A 21,102-nucleotide genomic window follows, 5' to 3' on the forward strand; every position below is an offset into this window, starting at 1 on the left:
TTAGTGCCGCTACACCCCCCCCCCCCCCCCCCCCAACAACATTTTCCATTAACAGCGGGCCTCAACTCGTCGTTCCGCCTAGGGCCCCCGATACCCTTGATCCGCCACTGGGCGGATCTAACTGTTGACGGCCCGTAGATCTTTGGCCCTGCACGTATAACAGTTGGTAAAGTACGACCCTGTGTTAGCGACACTCTATGCCTGCCACTGGGTATGGGTTTGTGGTCGGTTCCAGAACCGGAATGGGTTCGTGATTGATTCCAAGATCGGTATGAGTTTATGATGATTCCAGGATCGATATGGGCTCCTGATTCCAGGACCGATATAGGTTTGTGGTAGGTTCCAAATTCGTGGAGAGCCATCCGCGACTCGAGGGTGGAGACTACGGGAACCGTCTTCTATGTACGTAGGCGTGACGTACAGATAGGTGAACCCACTTTTGAAGTCGTCCCAGAATTCACCTATCTCGGGCCAAAGGTCAGCAACGACAATAGCATGGTGCACAATTTTGGCAACGTCGTTGTGGCGATCGAGATATGCTGACCCAGCTAGCTCTGGACACCGGCAATGACATGCTCGATCGATTCATCTCCTGAGTTGCACTTTCTGCACCGGTCCACGTCTTCACGCAATAAGTACTGTCGATAATTCCTCGTCGCAATTGCTCAGTCTTGGATAGCAACCATGATACATTATTATGTTTATTATTATTATTATTATTATTATGAATCATAATTGATATTATTTTTATTATTATTATTATTACTATTATTATTATTATTATTATAATTTATTATTATTATTATTATTATTATTGTTGTTATTATTATTATTATTATTATTATTATTATTATTATTATTATTATTATTATTATTATTATTATTATTATTATTATTATTATTATTATTATTATTATTGGTATTGTTATTATCATTATTTTTATTATTATTATTAATAATAAAATAATAATAATAATTATTATTATTATTATTATTGTAATTATTACCATTATTATTTTTTTTATTATTATTATTATTTTTATAATTATTATTATTATTAATATTATTATTATTATTATTTTATTATTATTATTATTATTATTATTATTTTATTATTATTATTATTATTATTATTATTATTATTATTATTATTATTATTACAAGAATACAAGTAGGTGCAAGTTGGGCAATACTCTATGCATTTACAGATTTAACATTGTATTATTGAAATACAATAAGCGTTAGAATATTCATTTGGCAAGTGAATTTTGAATTTCACAAGCAGTAATTGAATACTAAAACATAGTAACCTTTTCTTGTTTTTTTTATTTGTATCGTAAACTGGTTTTTTCTTTTTTTACATGAATTTTTCTCATCTCTTAGAAGGTAAAAAACTTGACCACCGTGTGTTTGTGAGCTTTGGAGCTAATAAATCCGTTTAACATATTTGAGTCTGTAGATGAAGGCAAAATTCATTAGAAATATTTAATAATGGCGCGCGGCAAGGTGCGAGCAGTTGGAAAAAGATGATTTAAAAGACGAAATACTTCATAGAGAGAGAGAGAGAGAAAGAGAAAGAGAAAAAAAAGAGAGAGAAAGAGAGGGAGTGATATAGAGAACGAGACAGAAGGAGCTTAAATTTTCCTCAATTTACCATAAATGTGGTGTAACTCCGTGGCTATATGTTTCGTCCGCCCAGGTGTACGCGTTCGAAGGACATAAATTTTCATCATGGGGCAGACTTTCTCCTCCTCATCGTCTTTACACCACTTCACTGGACTCAGTTTGAGTTTTGAAATATTTTGTATCCTACGTACCGGGTGGCACTAAAACCACATCGGCTACGAAGGGTGGGGTGTTGTAATTTAAAATTTTCAATCCCTAGGCGACCAACTTTTCGTAGCTTGGTGCTGCTAAGCGGTTGCGAATGTGGAATGTGGTATTGATACCACAGGACCATGTGCCGGGCAAATATAACTACTCGCAGTAGAACATTTACTCGCGCTAATCCCACAAAAGAAAAACCTTTTGCAACTTAATTAGCGCGTTGTTTGATGCAGCAGTAAATTTACGCTCGATTGGCGTCAAAAAGGCTTCATCAAAACCTATCCGCAAAAGTTGGGGAATCATCACACATTCCAGCGTTTACGTGAATAAGTTCACATAACCGTGTTTATTAACCGGCCTTCGTCGTTCATTAGATGAGAAAGACGATCAAAATGTTATTATATCGTTTACATTTATCATTGAGCCCAACAGCGCTACAAAACATCAACCAGCAGCTCTGGTAATTACGCTTTCCTGTATTGGTGCTCAACATTGAAAAGGTAAACATTCTGGCATAGTGGGTTTAACAGTAATGTACCAAGAGTGGTTTATGTTTGATTAGATTAAAAACTAATCGGTGGAACAATAAGTGAACATTGCAATGTTTAAATTTTGTCAATTGAATATTTATTTTAAGCTTAAGTAGATAACAGGTTGCCCGCAATTCCTGCAACTTCTGTTAGTGAGTCCACATTATCCCACTAATTAACAATCGATATAGAGCTAATGACGTTTAAACACATCATAAAAATATTAAAAATCAAAAACGTCATTTTCCAAAGTATAGCAAAGAAAGAAACGAAATATCCACAACACAGTCGATTTAAAAGGGCTTGTTCTTGTTTAATGGACTTTTACATTAAACTGGTGCAGTTTAAGGGAAGTTTAAGGCTTTTTTATAAAAAATTAAAGCAAATGAATCTAAAACGAATTAAACGCCATCATCATCCGATAGAAGAAGGTCATAAACACGCACAAACGAATATTTTTTGCGTTTATGATGGTTTATCATGCACAAATCCACAATTTTTGGTATTTCGAGAACCATTCGAGCAGATTATGGTTAAAAATTTAGAACAAATGTCAGTTGGGAACTCTGATTTTAGAATTTGAAATGTCAATTCGGTTGGGCTTTGACGGCCGCACGTTTCGTCGCCAGGCGACGTTGCTATCGTCCTAAAATTGTGCGTATCGCCGGATTGTTTCAATGGTGCTTTGCTTTGATATTTTATTTCGGGGCTTGAACCCATGACGGCCATATTGTTAAGTCGCGCGAGTTGACGACTGAACTGCGGGACCGGAACCAGTAAAAAAAGACACCAGTATTAATGCTGTAAATAAGTGATGCGCTAAAAACAGGCCAGTTAAAGAGTGAAACAAACGAGTGCTTTTATCAAATGGCGGCTTTTTTCGCGATGGAATGGGTTCATTTTTCGAAGGAACAGGATATGCCTAATAATTTTCTAGATTGAATAAGCTTTGCTTTCCGTGGGTATGTAAACAAATTCAATGGAAGACCGCGCTCCGACATTCCTTGCAAAGAACCTACCCGTAAAGGGGAGATTCAAAGTTCGTTCGAATACAAACACAAAGTATTAAACGGTGAAAGGCCTTTCCAATGCGTTGCTCTGTGTGTAGCGTCTGCATTGAAATTAAGCACGTGTGAGCAATACTACCGAGGATTATGTTGCCATTTTTGGCAGTTCTGAAACCCCTACCACGGATAAAGGGGATAAAAACACTTCAAGGTGTCGGGATAACACCCCGATTGTATGAGTTCCCATGTAGGTATGTTTTCGCGTGTATATCTGTGTGTCCTGGAGCCACCTGAGGGTGCTAACCAATACCGTCTGTCCGTTTTTATACGTATACAAAATCTGGAGAGTGGGTTGTGCTGGGTTTCCTCAAATTTCTCAGATTTTCACATGAAAAACAGAATAGCTCCCATGAAATTTACATGAGATTACAGCTTTGGGTACGTTTTGTACTTTTTTCATTTTTAGTTTCCCGGGAGATGTGTTCAAATGTGTTTCGGTATGGGTACGCTTTTAGAAACGTAAAATATTTAAAAGCAAGTACTTTCATCTTCACCCACCTTTAGCCGATTGAACTTTGACGAAAAATTTCTTCGATAGCTGGTACAAAAAAAAAACAAATTTTATACGATATGGTCGTGGTTATGTTTGTTTATATAATATCTGTTCGGGGCTGCATTGAATACAAAAACCACAGTAAGTTACAAGTAGCTAGTTTGAATTAGTTGCGTATTGCCTCTGTACCTGGGTAGCCAAAAGTAGTTTAATGGTTGTTCAGTTTGTTCAAGCTAATTGGATGAGTTTTTGCTTGATAATTAAGACTCGATTGGGTCCCACTAATGAATCCAACGTAGAATGTAAACAACATTAAGTCGGTTTATCTGTTCGTTTACTGCATTAAATGCTAAAGCCCTTTTTGAAGAGCATTGTTGACCGTGCACTATTTACGCCGATTAATGCCTATACTCTTAATGTGGGTTATTTAGACCTTTACACAAATCGCTACTTATTGTACGACGTGGATGCTGTTCTACGTTGTTGATGCTCATGGTTTATTTTGTAGTTATCACCGATACCGATGCTGTGGGACTCAGGGATCTAGGGACTAAGGACACTTTCGATGCAGATGATTTGTTTCGACCATCTATAGAGCATTTTTTGGTTCTCTTCGGCCAAAGTGCTTCTTCACGCTCGGGGTTGTTCAAATGAATATTTGAGTGTAGTCTAGCTGGCTTCATAAATTGCTGGGAAAAGTCGCTTGCTGCTTCATTAAAGATTAATTATATATCTACTCTCTCCGCAGTGGTACTAAATTTGAGATGCTCTACCACAGCTACCCTTTTCTTACAGCGATGTATTTCTCTGAGCGTGGTTAGTATCCTTTTAAACATTAAAGCCATTTATAGAAAACTAGTTTATTTAGCCCGGTTACACGGTTACGCAAACGAATTTCGAAGGTATGCGATATTATATTTTCGTATGGAATACAACTCATAATTTTTCCCTGTCATGGCAATCTGTACAGGTGATTTGTTCAGTATTATCTCCTGCCAAAGCCTTAACCCATATTTTCAACAATAAGCCATAGAGTGGAAAACCCGGTCATGTATTTATTTAGCATTTTTATAACAATTGCTTTTCAGTTATTATGCACATCATCCTACAACTTGTTACCCTGAACTCAGTTTATCTTGCCCTGTCCCCTTATTCTGCTGGATTACTATCTTTTCTGTTCCTCCAAATTCCGGATATACTTTTTGGTTTATTTGTTGTCTCTTGTCTCTTGGTTTAATTCTTGTCTCTGTGTGACTCGGTGACAGAACTGTGCCAGGGTGTATACTAATGTAGGGTGCAAGGTTATGTTGAACACATCTACTATCCTGCACTCCCATACTCCCTTTGAGTTATATCGGAACATATCGCTTTCTTAATCTTGTTTAAATTACCAGTCCTTGCAGAACCATATTTCATTTCTAGTGACTGGGTTGATTACGAAAGATTTCTACTATTATACGTCTCTGACTTAATGCTTTTGTTGCACGAATATAAACATAAAAATTGAAAATATAGCTGGATTTTATTGCATTATGCTTCTACTCTTCTTAGATCTACTCCAAAAATTTTACAAAAAACTAATTCTTTTACTGAGCTGCTTAAAAAACCGGGTTAATAATCCTACCAATGAATATTATTATTATTTAACAATGATCCTCCTTTCCTGTCTCTGTTTCTTTCCTTCCCTTTCCTAGTTTCCTTTTCTTCTTGTCAAGATTTTATTTTTTTTTATAATTCCTTTCAACTCCACTTTAGTATTAGGGTTTAGCTAGAGCTGTTTCATAGTTTGCACACGCTGCAACAGTCGTTGCTTTTCAAGCGAAATGGTCCAAGATGCCCTGCAGTAACGCATCGTTAGTCGTTGCTATAATTTATATTATCTCTACTAGTTAAATTGGCCCGGTTACAGGACCATACAAAAGATCTTGAGGAACTTACGCAATGGCAAGGATTGCTATGACAGATTGTGCTACGTTTGAGGAACATAGTTTTAACACTTAACGCGAGCTTATAAACACTTTTAGAAAGATTAAATTGTTTGAGAAGATCCCATGTTTACATATGTCCCAAATACATGGGGACGGTCCCGTGGTACAGTCGTAACCTCGAACGACTTTAAAAAATGCCCATCATAGGTTCAAGGCTCAATGAACCGTTATCCCACGGTAAGAACTGAGTATTAGACTTCGGAGTACTTATTAAATCTCGAAATCATGTATATATGCCGATATGACTATGTTGGTCTCTCTCTCTCTCTTGTTGGCCTGCTCACGATAGAGCACGTCGATGATATGGCCCGCTCAACAATTCCATAGGATGCTCGGTCCCTGGCTGAAGCCTCCCATCCATGCAGACACCCGATCTCCGCCAGGTCGCGCTTCACCTTCACTGGTACAGCCATCGAGTTCGCTGTGCTCCCCTGCGCCTTATGTCGAACTGGGGATCGCTGTCGAACACCTTCTTGGTGGGGCATGAGTCCGGCATCCTCATGACATGCCCCAGCCATCGTATCCTGCCAGTCTTCGCCACCGTCAGGATGCTCGGTTCACCGTACAGCTCAGCAAGCTCGTAGTTCATCCTTCTCTTCCACACTCCATGCTCGAACACACCGTCAAAGGTCCGGAGGAAGCGTCGCTCAAACACGCCCAGAGCGTCTGTATCCTCCGCTCGAATGGTCCGAAGAGGACCACCGGGCGAATCAATGCGCGATATATTTCACATTTCGTGCGGGCTCGAAGTCTCCTGGATCTCAGCAGTCGGTGAAGCCCATAGTATGCACGATTCCCCTGCACAATGCGTCTTCGGATTCCGCTGCTGATATCGTTGTCCCAAATAACAACCGTCCCGAGATAGCCAAACTCATTTACCACCTCGAGATTGTCGCCGTCAACTAAAACACTGCTTCCCAGATGGTCTGAGTCACCGGCAAGCAGGTATTTCGTCTTCGTCGCATTGATTCTCAATCCAATTCTTGCTGCTTCGCGTTTGAGTCGGGTGTACGCCTCACACACCTTTGCTGTTGTCCTGCCGATGATGTCGATGTCATCCGCGAAGCCAAGAAATTGGAGAGATCGGTTGAGGATCGAGCCACGGATGTCGTTGTCTAGCCCCGGGCCTCGAATGACACCTTCCAGAGCGAAGTTAAAGAGCAGACAGCAGAGTCCGTCACCTTGCCTCAGACCCCTGTGAGATTCGAACGATTCCGACGTCAAGTTCGATACTCTCACCTTGTACTGCACCCCGTTCATGGTGGCCTCTAACGGATCAACTTCCCAGGGGGTACTGCTGCATGATACTCCATAGCTCCTTCCGGTCTATGGTGTCGTAGGCCGCCTTGCTTTCACGATCAGCTGATGCATTTCGACGGTAAGCCTCTCTGGCCCCATCTTGAAGAGTCATTACACCAAATAGAAGAAGAAGAATCCATGGACCCTTGCCTTCGTTCGGGTTGTTCCACTGATTCAAATTACAATGTTTTTTTCATTTTTCAAAATTTTATACTCGGTTTTAGTCTCTGTTTTCATTTTAACACAATAGATATCTAGATAACTTGTCAGTCTTTGCTTCTTGAGGATATAACGGAAGGGAACCAATCGCATCTGATTTGAAGGACGCCCACAAACCAGCGTATCCTGAGTTTCCGCCATAGGATCCGTCTTCATAATGTCTTCCATTTTAAATTAACCTGTTCAAATTTCCTGGTAGTTTATCATATCCTGATTCTGGCATCAATAAAGAGATCAGCTTTTGCCAAGTTTAGATATAGTAATGTTAGACCAGGTTTTAGGATTCTGGCTTTATATATACTTACTTACTTACTTACTTAGCCTGGCGAGCTTGATACGCTGCACGACAGTGAGGTCGCCGTACATCCCGTATAGCTCGTCATTATAGCTGCTCCTCCATTGTCCTTCCACACATACGGGGCCAAGTATCCTTTTGAGCATCTTCCTCTTGAACGCGGCTAAGAGGCTTTCCTCAGATTTGGACAGTGTCCATGTCTCAGAGGCGTATGTCCATGTGTACCGGTACTATATAGGTACTATACAGTCCCAGCTTCGTCCGTCGCGACAGGTTCTTTGAGGTGAACTAATTTTTCAGGCTGTACAATGACCGGTTGGCAGCTAGCATCCTTGTCATGACTTTTAAAATATTTTAATTAAACAAATATGCATTCATTCATTTTATTAAATTGTCTTTTTTGGTAAAAACATAAAGAATAATTTGGTGTTTCCAATACACTGATGTACACAAAGGTTATACGTGTAAAAAAATTGTTCGACCGCATGTCCTAGGCGCGGAACAGTGTGTTCGAGAAATGTGCCGCAGATTGAGCATTGCACCCGATGAATTCAGGTATCATCAACGTTTTCAAGCATCATACAGCAGTCTTGGCATTGGCTAAGACAGATTCGGGAAGGGGTCCCGCGGTCTTGAGATAAAGTGTGAAACCCTGTAAGCTCACCTGTAATTTATCTAATCACATTGGTCTTGGAAATCTTGCATAAACCTGTAACAGGCCAAAAACTAGTAGAAGAAGATGGGTTTAGTGTTCAAATCATATTATCAAAAACGAATCATCTCGAAAGATTTAGGAATCTTCCAAGGGAATTTATGTTTAATCGAATGCCGACTCTATACAGGCTTACTAGACTTATTTATTATCACGTAAGCAGGAAGCCTTGCTACGGGGAGGCACTCCAAATGGGAATAGAACTCGTCTAGAATTGTGGAAACCGGTATGTCTATCGAAAATACAACCGTGCCGTTGTCAGTAAAACAACCATCACAGGGATATCTTTGATCTATTGTAACTATAGCTGTTGAATCTTAATTTAATATCAATTTACATATTCTTTTCAGATGCATCTACTCGCGGTAGTAAAAAGTTTGGTGATAAATGTGAGAGCACCACTGAGTGTGGCTTCGCCGGATCGTTCTGCGATCCGAAGAAGCATACATGTCAGTGTACTGTCGATTTACCAGCAACTAATCACATCGACAAATGCGGAAAAAGTAAGTACGACTATATTAAAATGACTTAAACTAGCTAGATAAATCTTATCTCTACTGTTTATTAAATATACCAAATATGTAACATTTTTAATGCATCGCAGACGAGTAAATAATTTGAAGAGCAGGTTATGAAATTTTACCAAGTTTAATTACCAAGAAATGTTGTAAAACATTATATCGGAAAATGATTCGTTCATTGCACTGTTCAAACCAGTCATTTAAAAATTAATCTCAATTCTAGCAGCGGCGCTATCGACATTCTGCGCTATTTGTATTTTGTAATGTCAAGAAGATTATATAGCGTATATTATAGATTATATTGCATATATTGCGTGTTTGTACAAAAATCCTCGTTTACATATACTGCTGATACGATATGCGATATCATGGTGTTTGAGAATGCGAAATTGATTTCTACTGTAGGATGCTGCTATTTTATAAATGTATGTAGTTTCCCGCTTCATTCATCATCACAGAATGCTGTCCATTGTAATCTATCCTCTACTCTACTTTACCATAGATTATGGATAAAGAAAAGTATTTGCCTTGACAGGTTTCGCTATTGATTACATCGAGTGTGGTTCCATGGTGTGCTGTCCAGAGTAGAGCAAATGTTGTGAGCAAAAATGGAAGTACACCTTATACCTGGTGGTTGGTGTCTTTTATCATTGACAATGCTATGCGTCATCGGTTTGTACACGTTCGATTACAATGTACATGGTAGTGATGCACCTCTTTTTTATGTTGCCGATAAGGTTGTCATACACAACTTTTCACACACTTCGTACATTGTTGTCGCGTTTCGTATACCGATGGAAGGAAAACCAGAAGGAATCTGGTTGTAGTACCATCAACTAGCAAAAATGCATAGGGGCGTGAAATGAAATTATGTTATGCATTATTTTTGGGAAATGTGCATTGTTCATTACTTTTATAACCTCTTTTTTGTTTGTACTTGTACATGTGTTTCGATTTGTATCTAGGCCTCCGTTAGCCACTAATTGAGATTGGCTAACAGTGACTTCATACGGGCCTCAAATCCATGGCAGACACGTTATAAAGTCATACGAGTCGTTGACTGTACAACGAGTATAGGCCCACACATTATTTAATTGTATATTTGACCGTAGTGTATTGGTTTTAGTAATTTAGAAGTATTGTTTACCATCAAGGCATAATTCCCAATATAGACTGAGACGTTCACTTATTTTATTTTCTTAAATAAGTCTTGGCTTATAAAGGTGCCGGCTTATAAAGGTTTTGAGAATTATACAGTATCACCCGGCCGAATAGCGCTACGGGAGTACGGTCCATATGATGCTTGAACCCATGCCGGGCATGATGTTAACTTATTATAATGTCAAAATTACAGTCATTACAAATTCCCAACTTTGGTAAAATAGCTAGACTAACAGCTTTAAAAATAAACGGTGTGCAGCCTTACTATTTTTTTTAAAATCACAATGATTCTCGTCCACCACATACGTTCATTTGTCGCTTAGCGAACAATCAGCCAAATCTCGGTCAGAAAATTAAAATTGTGTCATTGCATATTGAACATGAACATGACCGCGATGTGTTGTGGTAACACATCCGGTGGAATATCCATTTTGCAATGTTCAGCATCGTCGCTGCCAGCAGTTCGCAGGAAATGATAGAAAATGCAAAAATCACTGTTGATTACCGAAATCCGGTGTACCAGTGTACCTGTAAATACCATGATTATACCGATGTGTAGTATAATTGATATATTTTTGAATATCAGAACATGAATAACATGCATGGTGAAATTGTCACTTCACAACACTTGATAGTGATGGATTTTCATAATTGTTAGTGGTTGTGTATATTTTAATAATATTTTATAATAATAATGAACACATACATAACATATTAACATATGTTTTATGAAATTTAAAATGATTTAACTTTTTATTATTATTCATAACAAAAGAAAAGCAACGACGAATCTAGTTTTTTTAATACTCATTCTTTCTTGTAATAATCTATTCTTTAAACAAAATTAAGTTATATGTAATGTTATAGTTGCTAAACAATAATATTTAACATTTTCGAGTTAAATACTCCTTCAAACCAATTTTCACTCAACATGAAAAGCAGCTGAAAATATATCCAGAAACTATGTATCTTGTCATACCTGCTCTCTGTTTATAGGGTTGAAGAAAATGAAAATAAAAATAAAACTGTTAAAACAGGCGAATTGGATGCTTAATCGATCGTGTCGTTGTAGTGTGTTGTAATATACAAGACACCTAACTACTTATTTATGTAAAAAGAAGTCTATTTGGGTAGCTTTTGGTAATTGATGCACCAACTTTTGCTATTGAATTACAAATGTGACCGTGGTCGTGCCATCGATCTCTATCGGTGCTGAGGTAGGTTTATTGTAAATATTGAACGAAAGCAAATGAACAGACTATCCAAACATAATCGGTTAGTTACATAAAGATGGAACAGAAACCTCTGGGTTCAATCAATTAATTCAAAGCAGTTGGTGATGGTCATCATGTCAATCGATGTTGGCATTTGAATAAACTATCATTTACTCAAAGTATGCTTATCGATTAGAATGTCAATGAATGACTTAAACTATAATTATAAAGTTAAATATAGTGTACTTCAATGCAGCTCTAGCCGCTACTGTTCACTATAGTGCCTGAACAGTTTTTAACTTTGTACATATTTTTCAAGGTTTGATTTCAATGCAGTTACAACAAAAGATTGTTTATAATAATTGTTGAAAAACACGGTGTATTTTTTTAGATATCGCGTAATTTTATTGTGACTGGATATGGTGATAGTGAATAATTTGTCCACTTGTAGCGATTAACGTTTTCAACTTAAAAGAGAAGAGCAGATGAATCCTGCGCTTTTATCTCCTAACTTATTATTTTCCCGCTCTATTCCTCTCGCTCGTTTAACATCCCTCTCACTCGTTCGTTATCTCTCCGTTTCTCCTCTCGCGTTGTGACCTGACCGATTGTTGGGCACTCACGAGTTTTCAACAATAATCATATTTCCTCTATTAATATCCATTTTCGATCTGTTCGGAGTTACATTCAGCAAATCGTACGACTTAAAAACATTAACTTCATGAGCTCATGAGCTACCATTATAAGTCATGAACCAAGTCTCTCATATCCGGGATTAACTATCCTGCAATAGATACACCAATAAGTTATAGATACCCAAACAATTCACGAGTAACTTATGGAAGAACTTAATTGATTGTGGCTCTTACAATAAATTAAAAGAATCATTTTTTGTACATATATAATACTCATTATTAAAATAATGTATCAATTATCCATAAAATGTTTTTGTAAACAAACTATAAAATAATGAATTCCCCTCCTGAATAAAAAATAAAATAAATAAAAAAGGAATTCGATGTACCTTGCCCATTAGTAAAACTGATCATATATACTAGTGCTCTCCAACCTTTTTAGGTTCACGGACCACTTGGCTTTGAAAATACATTTGCCGCGGCCCACATCGATTGAGGGCATGCATTTTGTAGACTTAGTTCAACGTTTTTGATCAAAAATATGTTTTTATCTTATTCTAGACATGTCTGTTTTATTACTTAATCTTGATTGTGGGAAAAATTGCACGATATGTAATTAGCTTTTCTTCTTCAAAAAAAAAAATCTTTCGCGGACCACATCTGTTAACGCCACGGGCCACAGGTTGGAGACCACTGATATATACTCTTCTTAGAGTTTTACCAAGACACACACTTTATGGAACGAACGATCCTGTTTTATCAATGGCAAGATAACACCTTCGTATGATTACATTCGTTTATCAATCGCTTTTTATTGTTATTATTTTTTTTATAATTCGAAATCCTGTATAGTTCGGTATGTCCGCGTAATAAGTTGTACTATATACCATATAGATTTCTAGGTGAAAACTATTTGATTTAACCATGTTCTTCACACTTCATTATGTTTTGTTTACCTAAAACTGGATGTGAAAAATGCGTATGCCAGCAAAACATCTACTTGCTAGCAAAACATTTATATGTAGTAGCGTATATACGCTACCATTCGGAACGGTATTGTAGGGAGGCTAATGTTGTCCACCCCAAAAGTATATGTTGTAGATTAAATCAAGTGCCTTACGATGTTCAAAGCGATCATGACAAAAACCCTACATGGGTAAGGTCTCGTGGTAGAATTTGTTTAGGAAAAACCACACCGTCAAAGGATAACAGAAGAAAATGGAGCTTTGAAATAGCGGTGGCTTGGCTGTTCAAAATCACACGCCTTTTCTGTAGGAGGTAAAGTAAACAACTGTGCAAACATGAACAAACTGTATGGATTTTTGTTCACAAAAGGGTACCCTGCAGCGTCTACATGGGGTGTTTACGAGATTTCATGAAGATTAAAAGATGGGGATCGAACGATGCCGAATAAACTACCATATCACCACTACCACACAGATAAAACCACAAAAACTGAAAGTAAAATATGTTTGATAAAATTTTGCATGTCATTACATATTTGTAAAGAAACTCTGCAGCTTAACAAAACGAAAAAAGTAATTCTTACTAAACTAGCTAACCATATTTTTGATTAATTATGAACACCAGTTAGGAAAAATGCTTGCAACTAACTGTGATATAAAAATCTGTTGCTATGCAAGCATATCAACACTAGAAATATATTATTATTTTATATTACTCTCAATAATGCTACAATTTTCTTTATAAATTATTCAGAACGACAAGTGAACGAATCATGCTTCTTCAGTGAACAATGCGAAGCTGTGACCGAACAAACCGAGTGTCGTGATGGAAGATGTATCTGCCTTTTCGAGATGAACCCTTTCTTCAAGCCCGATGGAAGCGTCGAGTGCCGAGGTAGGATAATATTTACAGTTGAAATTAAGGATTACTTATAAACTGGTATTCATGTTCTTTCTTTCGCTTTTATTTTGGATATTCGTAGCTCCGATCAATAAACCGATCGAACCGGAGAAGTACATCGATCCCGCAATGATTGGTGTCCTAGTCGCAATGGCAGTCATGTTCATCATCATTTGTGTAGTTCTCCGCTTGTTCAGCAAGTAAGTCTTTGCAGCAAATGGCTAATCACTACTTACCCGTTAGATAAACCATTTCGCATTGAAAGTATACCGCTTAAGGCAGCCATTAGTCAATGTCATACCGTTGTGTATTGTTGTTGCTGTTTGTTGTTTCTTGTTCCCCGTGTTCTTCAACTAACCTACGGAAGAAACCGTCTGCAATTTGCAGCAACTTCTGTGGGCTGTCAAACTCCCACATGGTACTGCCCAGCATCCATAACCAGCACCCGATCATAATCCAAAATGGTGTTCAAACGATGCGCAATAGTTAGAACCGTGCAATCGGTGAACTGCGTTCTTATTGTTTTCTGAAGAAGTGCATCGGTTCTGCGAAGAAAAGAAAAAAAAACAGGTGGTATGATTTACGCGTGGAACATTGATGCATTGTTCTTTTCTTACCTGGGATCAACATTGGCAGTGGCTTCGTCGAGAATTAATATTTTACTGCCTTTCAAGATTGCCCTCGCCAAACAAATCAGTTGCCGTTGGCCAGCGCTCAAATTTGTGCCTCCTTCCATCATTTTCGTGTTCAAGCCGCCGGCAAAAGTACTGATAGTGGTTTTCAACTCGACCTGCTCGATCACCATTATTTTGCGTGGTTTTGCCCAATCAATCGAGACACGGAATATGCAAAAGTTAAACAAAGCCAAGTACTGACAAATCAATTTTCGAACGCAGCGCAGTTTGTGAAAGGGGTAAAGTGAGGGCGAAAAATGTACTAAACGTTCAAATTGGTGAAAAAATGTGTTACGATTAAATATGTAGCCTAGGGGTGGGTTACCTGGTCGAGCGCTTTCCACAGCTCTTCATCTGGCAACCGCTCTTCCGGATCCAAATTGCTTCGCAAACTGCCAGAGAATATGACCGGATCCTGGGGAATTATCGAGATGAGGCCACGAGACTGCCGCAGCGGCACCGATGCGATATTGATTCCGTCAATCTCGATGCTACCATCGCCGGCGTGCAAGGGTGTTAGGCGAAAGAGTGCCTGAATTATTGACGACTTGCCAGCGCCGGTTCGTCCGACAATTCCAACATGCTCCTATGCGTGGTTCACGACCGTGCGGCAGGGTGTGCCCGTTGCGCGATGTGGGTTTGAAACATTTACGGGAAAGAAAGAATATGACCAGCGATGAAATGACGGTTCTTTTATTTCCTTACCCTACGCCGTATTGGGATGTTTTTTTTTTGTCTTGTTTCTATCAGCAAGCTTCCAACAGAGCGATATCGGTCGGGCCGACGAAACGAAGAATTCATGCGTATTTTATTTTAAGCCACCCTCAAACGTAAAACTTGAATCATTTCTACATGGGAACAAAGGACAAAGGGGAAGGCCACGATCGTTGATAATGTCACAAAATAGACCTTTGGTTAGTTAGAAAATCGAAAAGAGTCAAAGATACGACAGATATGGGTATAATTTAATCAACCGGCGTTAAACTAAGCCAATTTTTACCACTCGCTCTTCACACAGCCCAGTTAGGTTCAGTGTATGTGGGGTTTTCAATTATAAATCACAGCCTCCGCAAGGACATATTACCATTTGGCAGGAAATTTCGCTCACACACATGAGGCACATTTTAAACTATTCAGCATATTGCTTTTTGTTTTCGTGCTCGTCCATCGAGTAAAAACCGCTGTCGTTTGTACGGCAATGTGTGGGAAGCCGAGCACGTAAACCATTAAACCTATTTGTGGTATGTTTTGTAGTTGTTTGGCAGACCGTTCGTCCTGGGATGGCTGATGGAACCTCAAACTAGTGTTGGTACGATTCAAAGCGGACGGAAATCGATTGCTTAACCGGGTGTGACGCTTACCTTGGCTTTTATCGTGAAACTAAGTCGCTTCAGTACGGGCTCGGCAGTGGGTGAGTAGCGTAGATAAACTTCGCGGAAAGTTATGCTGGCGTTTTCGGGCCACGCTTCATTGCGTACAATTGTTTGGACACCCGGCGCCAAGTCCGGTTCAGGTCCGAGCTGGGCGTATTCAAATACCCGTTCCACGGATGTCATTTGGTTTTCAAGCTCCGCCGTTTGTCGAATGCCCCAGTTGCACATTCCAATCAGGTTGAGAACTTGCGTTATGGCCAGTCCGACATTGCCACTTATAATGCCTGGTGCATTCCGCAACATCCGCGAAATGTTTTCGAAACACATTATTATCACATCCATAGATGTTGGCCGAGCAAATGTACACAACATTTACACAATGAGGAAACCCATGCTTTAGGCTACTTACCGTCTCCGATAACCAGAAAGCTCATTACCACGGACGCTATATAAAGCAGACAAATGACATCAAGCCAGAAAGCGAAGCCACGAGTCGTTGCCCCAAACAGGAAAGCCGCTGATGTGTTAACGTCCTGGTGCTGGTGAAACGTCTCTTCCAGAAAGCGTTCTGCTCCGAACGCGCGTATCGTCGTCAAGCCATCGATCGTTGCATTTGTATGCGTAAATACTGGACTGCGGGCTTTAGAGGAAAAACAGAACATACGTGAAGATTACTCGCTCACACATGGTAAACGTTACCGTCGCACTCACTAATAGCCTCAACTCGTTTCACATTTCTTGCCGCTCGTAGGAAAACGCCCCTCAATAGATAAAATACAACTCCCATGATTGCAGTAGGTATGAGCAGCCAGTAATTAGCCAACGCCACTATCACTATAATACCAGAAAGCTCAAGGAAAAACTGCAAACATTTCGCTGGGTTTAATACGCGAATACAAAATCTTAAATGCAAATTCCTTACGTATAGACTATCGATCATTACGGTGGGTAGGCTCGTATCGATTAACCCGATATCCTTCGAGAAGCGATTCATTACTCTGCCCGATGGATTTTGATAGAAGAAAGCCATGACGGTCTCTGTTACTCCTCGATAAAGTGCGGCATGTAAGTGAAGGGAAGCCTTAAGACACATTTCGAAGAAAGCAAATGAATTGGTAGTTAACATGATGGTGATAACAATCGCTCCAGTGTAGAACCAAACATGGTCGTCCGTCGTCCACAGTGCATGCACCGTGTTACTGAACGTTTCTTCCCAGTCCACCCTGGAAAGTACAAACGTTACATTAGGCTTTGGCTTCAAATGCAGAAGCGCAGTCGCTTATTACCATATAAACACGAAATAATCCGTCCCCGATGAAGCTGCTTGGTAGCCTATCATTAGCAAAGCTGTAAACGCTACGATAGGTATGCTGTTAACCGACTTCAAAAAGTCTATGTAGACTTTAAACTCGACGGTACCATCTTCTTGCCCTTCCTTTACATTCCGCTCTGCTGGCAATGTCTGCTCCTGTGTGTCGGTACGCCTCACTTGTGGTTCGTCTTTTTCTACACACTCCAACATTTTGTCCATGGGTGCTTTTTGATCTTTTGAAAGCTGATGTGATGTGAACCATTCTGATAACTCCTTGCTGTAGTGTCCTTGACTAGTAATTTTGCCATCTTCCAGCACAATGATGTGTTCCACTTGATGGATGTACTTGAGCTGATGGGTTACTAACATGCACAGTTTGTCTTGAAGAAAGTCCCTTATCGCCTGCTCGAATATAACGTTCGCTATATGCGCATCAACCGCTGCAAGAGGATCATCTAAAAGGTAGATATCTGCCCTACGGTACAAGGCACGCGCCAAGTTGATCCGTGCCTTTTGTCCACCACTTAAACTGTACCCGCGTTCACCGACCATCGTTTGGTCCCCATGGGGCCAAGTTTGAATATCGTGTTCCAAAGCGCATATCTTTACAACTGTTCGATAACGTGTTTCATCGTACGTGTCGACGAAGATCACATTCTGCTGAACCGTTCCCTCGAACAGCCAAGGTTTTTGGGAGCAGTAACTAACTGTACCGTTCACTGTAATTGTTCCGTGAGTTGCTGATTGTTCCCCGATCACGAGATTCAGCAATGTCGATTTACCAGCACCAATCGGACCAATAATTGCTGCCGTACGATGAGCTGTTGCCTCTACTCTGAACGATGCGTCCTGAAGTGAGAAATTGGAATTTGGCCACGAAGTATGGACATTTTTGAACTCCACATACGGTGGAACATCTGCATGTGGGCAACGAGATTCTGCTTGCTTTCCATGGTCGCGTACATTCTCTTCAAAAAGAAACTGTTGTATGCGTTTTAACGAGATCCATCCTTCTGCTGCGGACGTAACGGCTAGTGGCCAAAATTCGACCATGGAGTGATGGATTACGCTGAAGAACGAAATCAGCATGTACACCCGTCGAGCTGTTAGAGCATTGCCAAAGTAAACGTAGGCCACTAGTGTCAGAAAGATGGACACTTTTGGTACAATTCGAAGCGCAAAGAGTGCGGACTTTATAATCGCACTGCCGCGCAGTGCTTTTATCTCCTTGGTTCGCAGCTTCCGTGCCATTTGCTCGAAAGGTTTTTCCCAAACGTACATTTTGATCACCTGAATACCGTGAACTATTTCGTTCGTCAAGCGCACTCGCTCATCCGTCGCTAAAGCCGCTTTCATTCGGAATCTAGCCGATTGTTTGCCTAGCCACGCCTGGATCGGTATAAACAGCAATAAAAACCCTATCCCAATCAGCCCAGCGGGACCAATTTCTCGGTAAACTAATACAGCGACGATCACCAACTCAACTGGGCCTTTCCAGAGGTCGTGGAAAAATATTACTGCATAATCGAAGCGGCTCACATCGTTTGCCATCAAATTGATGACCGTTCCGGACAAACCGTCCCCGGCGTTATTCATGCAAAGTATCTATAAAACAGAAGATGGTGTACATCAAGCATATATGCAGAGTATGTTCCATGTGACGGTTTGCTACCTTACGGTAAATCATTGCGCAACAGCCGATCCGAATCTTCATTCCCACTTGCAGCAGATACAGTTGATAACAATGAAATATGGCTAGCGGGGCCAGCACCGTCACAACAATACCGACCGCATACCCATAGGCCGCTCCAAGTGTGGCTGGCTCATCTGTCGACGCTACATTTCGTTGTGAATCAAAATATAAAATCAGCTGACCAAGAAGAAACGGTTGGCCTATCCTACAATATTTTTGTTTAAATTTTAACAATTAGTTCTACGGATGATAATCGCAACACAATGAAATGTAATGTGTAATTATCTTAATGCAATATTTAATTAACCCTCCCGTGTATTCTATATGATTGGCTGTCAAAAATTTTCGATATTTATCATTTCACTCTACTATTTGAGTTTTAAAGCTATTTAAAAAAGCAAGAATAAATGTATGATTGATTATGAAAACTGTTTTATACTAGAACAATCCCTAAATAGGTTGTATTTTGAACACACCGACCGACCTTTATCAAATTAATACAGTGGCATACTGAATGGATGGTTCAACTGTATCGGATTTAGTACCATTAGACAACTTCTGTGCTTCGGAGCATTAATTTAGTTAGTTAGTCTAAATTTATACAATTAAAAATAGGTCGCAAATCGAACCGTGGCCAGACCGACCGTGACATGTACGAATTCGGTCAATGTACGGAAAGAAATAATCCGAATAATTATTTTGAACACTAAAGCAAGCAAATCTTCTTCTATTTGGCGTAACGTCCTACGCGGACATGCCGGCCTATACAGGCTTTCGAGACTTTCATTACCACGTAGCCGGATAATAGTTGCAACGGGGGGACGGTCCATTCTGGGCTTGAACCCACGACGGGCATGTTATTGAGTCGTTAGAGTTGACGACTGTTCCACGGGACCGCCCCCAACCGCTGCATTAAAGCAAGCAAATATATGTTGTAAAATTTGGCCGAAAAAATCGAAAGCAAAATCATCCACCATCAAATTTATGAGCCAATGTACAAGTGTTTTGCTGAATATGAGCACTGCCACAATACGAAATTCATAAAAACACATGACATTCCTTTCAGATGGCAAATACATGAATACATCGAATAACAAAAACCCAATGACGAAGATAACAAACGTAAATACGAAGCTGGATGGAATGATAACTTTGGAAAATGAAATCATTTCAACGTTCAGATTTTCACTTGCTTTTCCACGGCATGTTACTTTTATTTTGCTGGTCGATGGTTTAAGTATAACGTTAGCATACACCCAAGGGTGCTGTCCATATCGATTGGAATGTGTAAGTCGATGTTTTCTATCGGTACAAACCACTACCCGAAATGAAGGAACTGTTGAACAGCTGCGACATTCAGATGTTGGTCGTGGGAAACAGAGAGTGCGTACTTGGTGATGACAATATGAACGAAAACGCTCACCTGCACGCGGATTCGATAGCGCTGTAAACAAATCCAAACACCAGCACACCGGTCCCGTAAATGCGTATTATGGTTCGCAGAAGCCTCCATGGCGCCGGCAGTTTGCGTTGCTGCGATGCCGGTGGCATATTGTTCGTGTCGTCTTTTGTTTTGCTTTCGCCATCATTGATCGATCCATGGCGGGCCGAGGCACGGTGGTGAGATATTTCGCGTCGCCATTGCTCCTCGAATGATGCACCGATCTGTGCGCTCTTATGAGTGGATAGGGTGTCATAAATATCATTCGGTACGATTTGCCTTCGCACGCCAAGTCGAAGTACATCAAGCAGCCACCTTAAAGATGACAAATGCAACAATCACGCACAATATGGGACAAAGAAAGCGATACAAAGAGTCACGGTGAATATGTTGGGGCGAAGAAGCATTTTAAACGGTTTACCAGAAAAAATAACGCGAAACTGCACTGGCACTGGCGTATGGATGTAACTTTGCCGTCGAATGTTGGTCGCTCGGATTGTCTAACTTTGCAGAAGTTTCCATTGCTCGGTCGGTCTCACTAACACAATACTCTGCCCCCAATTGTCTCCAGATTTCACAGTGTCTAGCGAACGACTGTGGTTGTCACAAACGATGCGGACGCTAAAAATCATAAAGGTTCTTCATATCGTTGCCTCTTTTCTTCAGTGACGCGTGATAACGGCTTCGCCAGACATCTTATACAATGTTTTAACGGCGAAGATCTATTATCAGTGGCATAACGCGTATCGCTACTATCAGGATAGCCGGTTGATTATCGGCGA

The 21,102-nt window shown here is 40.0% G+C and overlaps 2 protein-coding genes across 10 annotated transcripts in view; one reads left to right on the forward strand and one right to left on the reverse strand.

Annotated features, from left to right (window-relative positions):
- The window catches only part of LOC120952150 (uncharacterized), a 56,579-nt gene that overhangs the window by 10,380 nt on the left and 25,097 nt on the right, over window positions 1-21,102 (forward strand). For all 9 annotated transcript variants that reach the window (XR_007452183.1, XM_049607632.1, XM_049607633.1 and 6 more), the window contains 3 exons: window positions 8,781-8,933; window positions 13,681-13,821; window positions 13,910-14,027. Coding sequence is in view for 8 of the 9 variants with exons in the window: in XM_049607632.1 (XP_049463589.1) it covers window positions 8,781-8,933; window positions 13,681-13,821; window positions 13,910-14,027 (412 nt within the window). In the remaining variant the exon portion in view is untranslated. The remainder of the gene's footprint in view (window positions 1-8,780; window positions 8,934-13,680; window positions 13,822-13,909; window positions 14,028-21,102) is intronic.
- LOC120952148 (probable multidrug resistance-associated protein lethal(2)03659) lies at window positions 14,034-21,040 on the reverse strand. Its single transcript, XM_040371314.2, is given in 12 exon segments — window positions 14,034-14,244; window positions 14,246-14,372; window positions 14,445-14,617; window positions 14,827-15,087; window positions 15,863-16,158; window positions 16,284-16,514; window positions 16,586-16,736; window positions 16,797-17,097; window positions 17,161-18,791; window positions 18,859-19,084; window positions 20,303-20,635; window positions 20,742-21,040. Coding segments are annotated over 12 exon segments (3,963 nt in total). The 5' UTR covers window positions 20,843-21,040; the 3' UTR covers window positions 14,034-14,112.

The sequence above is a fragment of the Anopheles coluzzii genome, chromosome 2 (genome assembly GCF_943734685.1).
Source record: "Anopheles coluzzii chromosome 2, AcolN3, whole genome shotgun sequence".
NCBI lineage: Eukaryota > Metazoa > Arthropoda > Insecta > Diptera > Culicidae > Anopheles > Anopheles coluzzii.